Source organism: Juglans regia, chromosome 1 (assembly GCF_001411555.2).
Source record: "Juglans regia cultivar Chandler chromosome 1, Walnut 2.0, whole genome shotgun sequence".
NCBI lineage: Eukaryota > Viridiplantae > Streptophyta > Magnoliopsida > Fagales > Juglandaceae > Juglans > Juglans regia.
Genome location: NC_049901.1, coordinates 8,947,634 through 8,959,670, shown reverse-complemented (window position 1 = coordinate 8,959,670; position 12,037 = coordinate 8,947,634). Strand labels below are relative to the sequence as shown.

General features: G+C 36.5%; 1 protein-coding gene and 1 pseudogene across 1 annotated transcript; both read left to right on the top strand.

Moving 5' to 3' along the window:
• The first annotated feature begins 4,173 nt into the window (after nt 1–4,173).
• LOC108998561 lies at nt 4,174–4,643 on the top strand (annotated as a pseudogene).
• Nucleotides 4,644–6,079: 1,436 nt separating this feature from the next.
• LOC108998558 (zinc finger CCCH domain-containing protein 48-like) lies at nt 6,080–11,660 on the top strand. The gene is made up of 9 exons (XM_018975122.2): nt 6,080–7,220; nt 7,380–7,475; nt 8,158–8,247; nt 8,403–8,504; nt 9,060–9,206; nt 9,409–9,528; nt 9,629–9,688; nt 10,974–11,071; nt 11,199–11,660. The coding sequence occupies exons 1-9, from the start codon at nt 6,795–6,797 to the stop codon at nt 11,338–11,340; spliced, it is 1,281 nt and encodes a 426-aa protein (XP_018830667.1). The 5' UTR covers nt 6,080–6,794; the 3' UTR covers nt 11,341–11,660.
• Nucleotides 11,661–12,037: the final 377 nt, after the last annotated feature.

The window sequence follows — 12,037 nt, the reverse complement described above, 5'->3', positions numbered from 1 at the left end:
TGGACCACCACATCCTTAACTGAAAGTTAAAAAGAATTTTTTGCAATCCTTCTTATTGATATAGAAATATCTTTTCCTTTTGAATTCTGTGGAATTCTATGGAGGCAAGTTTACATGCTTGGCCCTTTTATTAAAGTGGACATTTAATTGTTGATGAATGATATGAAGAAGCTGGGTGATGATTTAATATGAGGTTGTCGGTTTAGAAACTCGTTCCTTTCTGTTGATGAGATGCATTGAATTTCATTATCACATTTCTTAGTTGGAAGGATGTAGGAATTCTCTCTTAGCAATCGAAGAAGTTTGACTTGCATTCTATGTCTACTGTGTGCCACATTAGGAGGATCATTCTCTAGAAGAATCAACCCGAAATCCTTACAATAGCTTCATTACATGATTCACAGAAAATGTGTTTTGATTCATGTGCACACGTAAAAAAAAATAGAGGTCACACGTAAAAAAAAAAAAAAGATTCTACATGATAGCATATAAACTAGTAAACAAGAAAATCCCAACATTATCTTTTCATGTTGAGTACAAGCTTAAATCAAAACCCTGAATTAATACAAAAACAACAACAACAACAACAATACAAAACCAAGTAATTAATAGCAAACACAAAACCAATTGATAACCAAAATGACTAGTAAAACAACAAAGTAAGACATGAGAAAATGGCCATGCACGAAAAGCAAACAAACCCAAAAAAATGAAAGCAGAAATAAAGGATTGTAGTTACCGGAAAAAAAAAAATATGGGGGCTTAGCTCTAAGACTCTGAGAGGAGGTTTGGCTAGACGCGATAATAACCAACTTTAGAAAAATCAGCAACACCAACAGTAGAAAAATCAGCAATGATAATAACCAGCTTATCCAAACAAATTCATACCCATTTCACAAATTCATACTCAAAATACTCAATACAAAGCTTACCCAAATAAAGTTTCGGTAGTTTTACCAACCCAAATCGAGAGAGACTGCTGCGTTCTTGAGCAAAGTCGAGAAAGAGAGAGGAAATTGCACAACTGTGGAAGATCGACCCAGGAACAGAGAGACAATCGATTGAGGAAGAGAGAAGAGTGAGAGAAGAGGGAGAGGAGTTTCAGAAAAAAATGGCAAACAGAGAGAAGAAGGAGAGACGAGCGAGGGAGAGACGAGAGACGAGGGAAAACACGAGGGAAATACGAGGGAAAGAGAGAGGGGCAGTTGGATGGAAACAATAAAATATACCTTTGATCCTTCTACAGGAACTCGCCAACTATGACTAGGGAGAGAGATTTACCGTAGCTCAAATTAGGAAAATATAGGTTTGGCTATTCCAATGCAGAGATTTTATCTCAGAAAAGATTAAAATTTAGACTTGAACTTGAATGGCTGCTAGTGCTATTAGAGCTTTCAGTTGAGTGCATAGTAGTTTGAAGTTGTGGTGATGAGATGGCGATCAGGGATTATTTCAAGGTATTGAAGTAATTTTAAGAGAGTGAGAGACCTTGTCAAGCCAAATATATTGATATTGACTCTTTTTTCGAAAAAGTCGAGCATGCATGCAGTCAAACTGAGGCTTTTTAATTAGTAGGTGTTATAATGGGTTGACCCGACACGAGTTGGGTTGGATTGGTTAGTGCTAGCCTGGAAGTCGGGTCGGGTCGAATCGGGACCAAATACATATCGGATTGGTTGGGTTGCAAGCCTAATTGCAATGATGATAAATATCACATCTTACATAATGAGATGAAAGTATGATGTGCAATGGTGATAAATGTGTTATATCTCTAAAAAATGGGATGAAAGGAGAATGTGCAATATTGATAAATGTGTCACATCTTACATAACAGAATGAAAATAAAATGATAATGTGGTGTATAATTTTTTTTTTTTTTTTTTATAAAGAGAATTTCTGACTAACACACCTTTTGATCAACAAAAAAAGTTAAACAAAATAGTTGTACTAATAAATTATCATCAAAATTAAGAAGCACCATGGCAAGTATTTTGTTCTATGCACGGGAATAATGTGTCATATTTGAGTAATGTTACATACAGCTGTGGAATACGCAAGCGTAGTTTAATCGTTTTGAAAAAAAGTGGGATTCAATATTAAAAAAATTAATTTTATGTGGATCTTATATTTATTTACTTTTCTAAAAAAGATTGCATGACGTTGGTGCACTCCACGATTACAAATATAATTTGTTCGGATTAAAAAACTTCCCGTCCAAACAGGTCCATTTGGTGTCTCATCTTTTATAACGACCAAAACTTGTTGTTAAGACGATATTGAGTTGTAGCAATAGAACTACCCACACGTTATCTAAATGGAGGACTTCGCCACCAACGCAGCGTCTTATGGGGTGAGAAAGGTATCGCCTCCTCTACACACCTCTTGGGCAGTTACATCTTTCCCTCTGTCTCTCTCTCTCTCTTGTTTGTTTGCGACAACGAAGAAGAATGGAGCTTGCAAAGCCTCTGCATTTGAAATCGTAGGTTTGATTGAGGTTTTTTTTTCTACTCTTTTATTTTCTCTAAATTTTTGTTGGATTGAATTCATTTGAGTTCTTACGCAAGTGGTGATGGGTTTTCTTTCAAATAAAACTTTTTCCTCATTCGTTCGTGCATGCATTTGAAAGTTATAGGATACTTTCTGGTGTTTATAGTTTTTTTTCGGAGGCTCTGAGTGCTGGGATTTTGATCTCTTAACCTAATTTAGGTGAATATAGCGTCTACAAGATTCTAGTTTTTCCTAAGAAGCGACCTAACAGGTAAATCAACTTGCATAATTTTTTTTTTTTTATAAGCAATCAACTTGCGTAATTGTATATACACATATATAGCATAACATGGTATTGTTTATTTAATGTGTTTAACCCGGTGCCAATCCAAAAAAAAAAAAATGTGTTTATTTTTGAACAACTATGTAACACCCCAATGGAAGACCCATTACCACATAATCGATATTTTAAAATGACTAGTCAATGATATAATTGGAGCCCCATTGAAACCTTATAAAGAGCAAGAACTTTTCATTCCCAAACAATGTTGAATCTCATTCACCACCTATCCTTATCATTATCATATGGCATATCACAAACTTGTTTATGAGATTTGATTGGTTTATTTGTCCTAATAGTTGACACATCAGGTGCTTGAATATAAGGGTATGAAATCAACGTCTCTACAGATAAGACAACGTCGAAATGGTTTAGGGAGACTGTATTGAAGACGCACTTTTGATAGAGAAGAATAAAAAGATCTTCTTGCCGATATAGGACAGACTGTTGATGTTGCCAACACCTGCATTTGTGCTAATGAATCAAGAAATGTCACAAACTAAAATGTTGTTTTGTATGTTATCGAAATGAATTGTGAAGGAACATGTTCTCTGGGTGTCAACCACATCAAGGCAAGAACAAGGTTGTAAACTGGAGGGATCGGCTTGTACACACCCTGAAGAACATGTTCAAAAAGTCCTGCTAGAATCATAAACACTCAAGTCAGTTAGATTTAGTTTAAACTAAGCAACAACTGTGATGAATCTTGAAAACAAAAGATTTATAATGCTTAAACTAACCATGCAAACTACATAACTACCTGTTCAGAAAAAGGAGCAGGAGGTGTAGTTTTGAGGTTCTTGAAGAGGCCACTTGACTTTGCCAGGGCACTGTTGGCAATAACCAACCTTGTATGAGGACTATGGCTCCAAGTTTTCTCACAGAAAAAATCCATCATAGCATAACAGTAGTTGTCTGGCAGATCAGAGAGGTGATCTATGTTTTCAAAAACTTGGATGTCTCCATCTAGGTAGATCATCTTTCTGTACTCCACAAACTGTAACTTCCATCACAACACTTCAGAAATCAGTGATATTCATAAATACTTTGTGAAGTGAATCGTGAAACTGGAAGAAATATGTCACATCTATATGAAAAATCATGCATAATGAAACAACAATTTTTTTTTCACTTTTGAGAATTTTGGAAGTTTTGGTATAGTGAAAACCATACTGTAGTCTCTTATTACTCCCACTATTAACTGATACATGTTCTATTAGTGTCTTTATTGCTTGTGTTTTTTTTTTCCTGTTATCTATATTAGAGATGTATTCTTATTTAATGTGCTTGCCTTCAACTTTCCTATATAGGCATTGGGTTTGGTCCTTTTGGTAGTGATACTCTAAATGGCATATTCTATGAGTTTGATCTCTACAGGCCTCTCGACAATTGGCTTGAGTCATCAAACCCAAGTTTCACTGAATAAATATGGACTATTTACTTTGAGATCCTCGCCTCGGCTTCTTCGTGTCCGAGCCGTGCAAGAGAATGGAGGGCCTCAAAGACTAGTTGACATTATCAGACTCGTGCCAGAGCTCTCGAGGAAGAACTACTTTCGAAGTCCTTCTCGGAGGACTCATTTTGGGGGAATCTCTCTGTTGGGCGGATTTTATGTTGCACAGACAATCTCTCTGTCATTTGGAGCTTTAGGAGTGAATGATGTGATTCTGCAGTTGTATGTGTTCTCCTAACAGAGTATGTGACAAAATTTTATTACAGCCAGCCCAAGGTAACATTCACACTTGCTCTTCTTAACAATTTCAAGATGGGCTTCACTTATGGTCTCTTCATTGATGCTTTCCAGCTTGCCAGCTGACAATTCCTCATAAAGCACTTGTAGTTGTCTTGACAGATTTGGTTCTTGTAAATTTCTCTAGTTTCATGTTCATATTCGAATATGAAGTAAGATAAGATACATTTTGCATATTCAATCTAGTCATACTATATATTTCTGATCTTTCTGTCTTTTTGTCTCCCTTTCGTTTTTCCTCAATTTTTTCTTCTCTACCTATGTAGTTATACTAATTTTATAAAAGCCTCATTTCTTTTATTACTTAATTCAGGAAACTCTTTCTCTCTCTCTCTCTCTATGAAGAAAAGCTTAGTTGAATGCATGCATGTTACCAGAACAGTATGTCGTGAACCAAAAACAATATGTGCAAACCACAAAATAAACGATATCTTTCCCTCTGCTAGTATGTTGTCTTGCGTGCTTGGATCTTTTGTGGGTCAAATGCAGATTACCCAAGCAATAACATATTTTATCGTGAATCCTAGTCGTTTAGGAAAGGTGGAATTTGTTTGAGTATTCTTGATCCAATAGTATTTGTTTAAATCTTGATTCTTTACGAGCTGGTCCTTCCCTTGACATGGCTCAGAACCGAAGAGAATTGCTCTCTAATATCATGCATAGCAATTTGTGACCGAGGTAATCTTCTTGTTAGGTACATTTTGTGAGATGATTCGATTGGCTTATTGGGTTAAAGAGGTGTTAACATAGAATTAGTGTTTTGATAATGAAAAAATTGTTCTGTAAGAGGTGTTGACAGAGAATTAGTGTTTATAATTGATGATGATGTTACTGGTTTAAGCGTTTTATTTGGGAAAATAACTTGACCCGGATCCTACCATTCGTCTGTCCTACTATTCAGTTCTTTTTCAGTACATAAAAAAAAAAGAGGCTAATTATTGGTACGCTCGAATAAAGAAAAGGATTCATTTTAGGTTCTACCCGCAGCTGTCGGTTGGCGTGCACTGTGTGAAAGGAGAACGATCGATCAGGAATTGAAAATGAAGCAGCCAGGATGTATACGATCTGATCTGGAGTACGAATTTTCATTATTGGGGCAGTGTGAGATTTGCAGATTATGGATACGAAGACGGTAAGATCCCCTGTTGAGAAAACAGAGACTCTGCATAAACAGAAACATAGCATTAAAGGACCACCCAAAGCCGACTGGACACTCCTTGTGTCTAAGAAACTATTGTTCAACTATAGTTAAATTTTGGACATGCGATTCTCTCGTTGCTTTTAACTTGTGTAAAATAAATGGCAAGGTGAACTCCAACTCCTTTGTTCTTTTTGTTTTCACTCTCAAATCCAAATGTAAAAATGCCTCGCTAAATTGCTGGACTTGTATTATCTTATATCAATTATCAACTGGAACGTGTGCATGTCAATGAATCACCCACCTTCTTGAAGAGTTTAAACTTGTTGTCCCTCCGATGCGTTTTTTGTGTAGTTGGAAAGAAAGGATAAAAGAAACAAGGATCATCAAGAAGTTTCCGAGTGTTTTGTTCACGCACAAAGAAAGAAAACAGAAAAAGAAAAAGAAAAAGAAAAAGGATGTCGAGCCAAGTGCGGAGACGAGAGGGAGAGTTCTTATCTATGATTGGATGTACTGTGGAATTCAGTTCGGCTTCCCTTTCGTCTTGCAGGATTGAACTGAAAACGGCGTGCTAACTTCACACATCACCGATGGCCCGATCAGCCTCAGTAGCACGCACGTAGTAAAGAGACAATCTTTCGACTTACAGGGTACCTTTGTAATTTCACCTCTTCTTACTTCCGACGCGGTTTCGCACTGTATTTCTCCTCCAGTCCACCCACCTTCTTTCCACCCCCGGAGAACAGAGACACCCCCAGATAGAGAGAGAGAGAGAGATTCGGCAAAACAGAAAGAAAATTAGGGTTTCTGATTCTAATATTCTCAAAACATATCTCTTGCATACACACGTTTGGAGGGAGAGATAAATTAGGTTTTCTGATATTTTCTAATTACGTTACTCATCCCCCGATTCTTCCGACTTAGATTTTCTACTTCCAATCCAACATACTCAAAGACAAACAGTTCTTTATTATCCCACTGTCACTATCTCTTTCTCATTTCCAAAAAGTAACAAATTCTGAAACAGAGAGGGAGATAATTGGATCAAATTGATAAGTCACAGATTGGGCATTTAAGCTATGGACTTAGACAGCGGTAACAAGCGTATGTTCCAGCGGCTGGGTGGGCCCGTGGATCCCAAGAACCAAAAGGTCTGCTTCCATTGGCGGGCCGGTAATTGCACTCGCCACCCATGTCCGTATCTACATAGAGAATTGCCACCTCCGCCTTCCAACGGCTCCTCCTCCAAGCGGGCTCACGGCTTTGTCGATGACTCATCGGGCTTCTCGGGCCCCCGGGCCAGGACAAATTACACCGGTTCGACGTGGGGCCGTTCCCACGGCGGTGCAAATAGTAGAACGGTTAGGAAGCCGGAGAGAGTATCCAAGATTTGTAAATATTGGGTTCAGGGGAATTGTGGCTACGGCGAGCAGTGTAGGTTCTTGCATTCTTGGAGCTTGGGAGAGGGTTTTTCGATGCTAACGCAGCTCGAGGGGCATCAAAAGGTGAAGATTTTGGTTGGTTTTTTTAGTTCTTTTGGTGCTTCTTGCGTGTTGATTTGGCTAAATTTTTTGGGTTTCTGATACCTATAAAAAAATATTTGGGTACTGATGGTATTTAGGTTATGGGATTTCGTGGATTAATTGTAAATATTTTGTGAACAGGTTGTGAGCGGGATTGCGTTACCATCGGGGTCCAATAACCTTTACACGGGCAGTAAGGACGAGACTGTAAGGGTTTGGGATTGCCAGTCTGGGCAGGTTAGTATCAACCTTTTGTTTTGTTGTGATATTATTGGCTTTGATTCTATTTTTCAGTTTTAGTTCATTTTGTATTTGGTCACCGGGAATCTGTGGGAAAGGAAGGGAAATTTATAGTTTGTAAGTCATTTTTTCAACTAGTTGCACCCACTCGAAATGACGAATAAGATGACCTCAAACATTGTGGCTAAATTTGTAATACTCATGGAATTAGCTAGCTAAACTTAACAGTTTACTGCAATCATCAAATATATCGAGGGAATTAACTATTAAACGGAAGTTTCTTGTTGAGTCTGATTGTCTCAATAATTTCATGTGTTTTGAAAGCAATTTCCATATGTTTTGGATCACTTCTCTGATGCTAATGGAATGCAACTGTGGTGAGCAAACTTGCCGAAGTTCAAAAGACTAAATAGGAGTTGCTTTTAAAGAAGAAATCCTAGACTTGTTCTATCTGTACACCATTTGTCAGTATCGATTGTGCTAGTCCTCTTGGAATATCACAAAAATTCAAAGTTGAGAACCCTCGTATTTTGCTTTGTTGAGATGAATTTTATTCTCCCCTCATACTCCAGAGACAGCAAAATGATTGCCAACATAATTCATTACTCATTAGCTTGTAGCCTATGAAAGAGTAGGCAACTTAATTCATATGTTATGGTTTTACCTTTCTCTTTTGCAGTGTATGGGAGTGATTAATCTCGGTGGTGAAGTAGGTTGTATGATCAGTGAAGGTCCTTGGCTCTTTGTTGGGATACCAAATATTGTCAAGGTAAGATGGGAGGCAAACTCAGGTTTGTGTGTTTTACTATAGTACAATGTTTATTATTCCCTTTTTGGTATTATAGTATGGTTTTACCCGTTCTGTTCAGCTTATACTCGTGTGAGTAATTCTGCCTAATTGGATTTGTGGCAATGGTGTTGCAGGCATGGAACACCCAAACTTCTACTGAGCTGAGTCTAAGTGGGCCTGTAGGACAAGTTTATGCCATGGTTGTGGGTAGTGATTTACTCTTTGCTGGTACGCAGGTAATTTTCTGGATTTCTGAGTGTCTGCTTCTCTTCTTATAAAAAAAATAAAATGAGTGTTTGCTTCTCACTCGTCATGGTTTCTTCTAAAACTTCTGGCGGTCTTATTAGGCTTCCTGCCGTAGGTTTATAATGAATATCATACCGCATTACATGAACCATCTGATTGTTTTAACTATGTTATATGAATTATCAGATTTTTTTTTTTTTTTTTTTTTTTTTTGGGGATGTAAAATTCAACACACTTAAGAAGGTATGAAGAGTAAAGAAAACCAAAATTGGAAAAAAGTGGAAGGGTATTTTTGTAGTTATCAGTAGACAGTCATGCATGTATCTCTACTCCCATCAGGATATTAGGGGGTTCTGAATATGTGATTTCTACTGTAAATGAACATATGGTACACAAGGCCCCTTTCCTTGGAAGCTAATTTATCAAAAAGTTTCCTTGGAAGCTAGATTCAATAATGTAGCCTGAATCTCACCAAGGGAAGAGCCAGTGCATCTTTAGGAATTAACATGTTTTACAGGATTGAAGGAAGATTTTCTTTGGTGCAGGATGGGTCTATATTGGCATGGAAGTTTAATGCTGTTACCAATTGTTTTGAACCAGCTGCATCCCTTAAAGGTCATACCCTTGGAGTTGTTTCACTAGTAGTTGGAGCTAATAGACTCTATTCTGGGTCCATGGACTGTACTATAAGAGTAAGTCGGTTTCAGCATTATATTTCTCCTGTACATCTCATCCTTTTGGTGTAATTCTAGGGTCTTGATTTGAAATTGCATTGTAGTTGGATTTGGTATCTCTTTGTCTGCATTTTGACATTTTTTCTTTTCAAAATTTTGCATCCTTCTATTACTTATCAAAAAAAAAAAAAAAAAAAAAATTTGCATCCTTCTTTTTCAGGTCTGGAACCTTGAAACTTTGCAGTGTATACAGACACTTAAAGAGCATACTGCAGTTGTGATGTCTGTTCTTTGCTGGGACCAGTTTCTATTATCATGTTCATTAGACCAAACAATAAAGGTTGATGTCTCTAGTGCTTGTCCCATACTGTATTTACACATGTTTATCTTCATATGCGCTAGAGCTATAAACTTTTTGCTTCCAATTTTTGTTCGTTCAGGTGTGGGTTGCTACAGAAAGTGGAAATTTGGAAGTCACATACACTCACGAAGAAGAACATGTATGCTGTTTATGATGTTTTATTTAGCTTGGCCATGCATATTGAAATTTGATTTGCAAATAAGTTAGCCATATCAGAATTGAAGTTGGGAGCTTGTTGATGCATTTGTTTGTAATATCTTAAATTAAGATGTTGACACTGCTAAAATGAGCATCTTCGTTCAATCTTGGTATACATTTGTTGAGATTATGAAATTTATTTTGGGTCATCTAAACCTTGGGAGATTTTGTTGTAAAGTATGCTGACTTGTATTGAATTTTTTGTTCATACCATGAGATAGGCTTAAATGGGTTTTCCAGCTTTCCTTTATTGATACAGAATTTGGCTGTTTATAGATACTATACTAGAGTAACTGTGATTGCCCTTGACATAAGGTTTTGATTTACACTATTTCAGGATTCAAATGACCTAAACGATATTTCAGATTATTAAAAAATTTGTAACTAATGGAAATTTGTGCATGTGTTAACTAAATATCTATTCCAGGTTTGGTGGTTCTCAAATTTTTTTTGCTATTGTAAGATCCATTTTCTTTTAATGGGAGATTACATATTGAGTTATTCAAAATACATATTATAATTTTTTTGTGGTTAACTAAATACATGGTGAAGTTCTTTTTTATGCGGTTAACTTAAATACAATGATACATATTGAAGTAAATTGTCACTGTGACAAATCATCAACAAAGACATATTGAGTTATTCAAAATACATATTATAATTTTTTTATGTGGTTAACTAAATACATATTGAAGTAAATTGTCACTCTGACAAATCATCAACAAAGACATTGTATAAACTGAGACTCAATTAGCCAGATTTATTGACCAAAGCATTGGATCATAGTTAGGTTGAATTTATTTGTTCCATTATAGATAACCTTATCTTAGTATTAGATCATATGTTTTATTTACTTATAAATATATATAAAAAAAAAAAGATCATATGTTTTATTTTATTTTATTGTTTTTTCATTCACTTCTTTTCTAGTTTCGGCATCCACTCAAAGAGTTGGGTCTCCAATATTCCCAGGTGAATCATAATCTTATTACAAATGTTGAGTATGGAGTTGGATTTTTTTTTTTTTTTTGGGAAAGAGGGAGGTGGGGGAGGTGAATCCCAACTTCTTTAACTTATATCGGTATTGGATTATGATAGAAAAAGGAGGTTATCGGATTGGGGTGGAATTACTTGTAGATTTACGAAACATTGAATTACCATTGCACCGTCATACTTTATATCCTACTATAGTTAGTTTAGTGATGTTATGAATTTGGCTGCTGCAGGGCCTACTTACCCTCCGTGGAATGCATGATTCGGAAGCCAAGCCAATTTTGCTATGCTCTTCCAATGGTAACTCTGTCCACCTGTATGATCTGCCATCGTGAGTGTTTTCTTGGTTTTAACTTGTCTCCCATCTTCTTCTTTTTTTAAATTTTATTTATTTTGGTTGTTTGTTTCCAATAACCAACTTAAATCTGTTTGTTTTCTTTTGGCATGTTCTGGTTTAGATTTACCGAGAGGGGTAAAATCTTTGCTAAACAAGAGGTTCGAGCAATTCAGGTTGGTCCTGGTGGCCTGTTTTTTACTGGTGATGGAGCAGGTCAAGTAAAAGTGTGGCAGTGGTCAACTGAACCAACAGCTAATGCCTGATGAGCGACCCTAGTTTTCTCTATTGAATTATATTTATCAGCTTAGTTCACTTTTTTTTCTTCTTTAGTTTTTCTTTTCTGGCCTCTTATGTAATTGGTGAGTTCGTGGAAGGAATTGTAAGATGAGAATGCCGGTTTGGGGTTTATAGTAGTTGGTGTTTTCTGTTTAGTAGCATCGAAGCTATTGTCTCCTTGCCTTGTGTCATAACTTATAAAGATATGCTTCTTGGACCATATCCAGGCTGTAAGATTTTGACAAATATTCATGAAAATTGAGCCAATATTCATATTGGTTGATGCAATATAGACAGATTTCTTGTCAGTGTGTTCTGCAACTCATCATTGTGCCCTATATTGTATATCGGAAAGCATTCATTTTTGTTGCAGATCTTAATACTAGATTAGTGTCCTTCAGGGAAACAGATTCGCAGACTGTAGAACTTAGCATCAGCAGTTGTGCGTTTTGGTTCTCCGATGGCCATAAAGCACAACATGCTGGTGACAGCATTTTAATTACCCTAAAGCATCTTAATAAATTATAATGCCAAATTCTTTGTATCGTTGCTTAATTGGTAAACTTTCATAAAGTTGCTTTACCAGTGTTTGGTTTGTATGATATGGCTCTCATTTCAATGGCATCTACCACTGTTTACAGAACCAAGATTATGATATAATGTCTAAACTAATCCGAGGAAAGC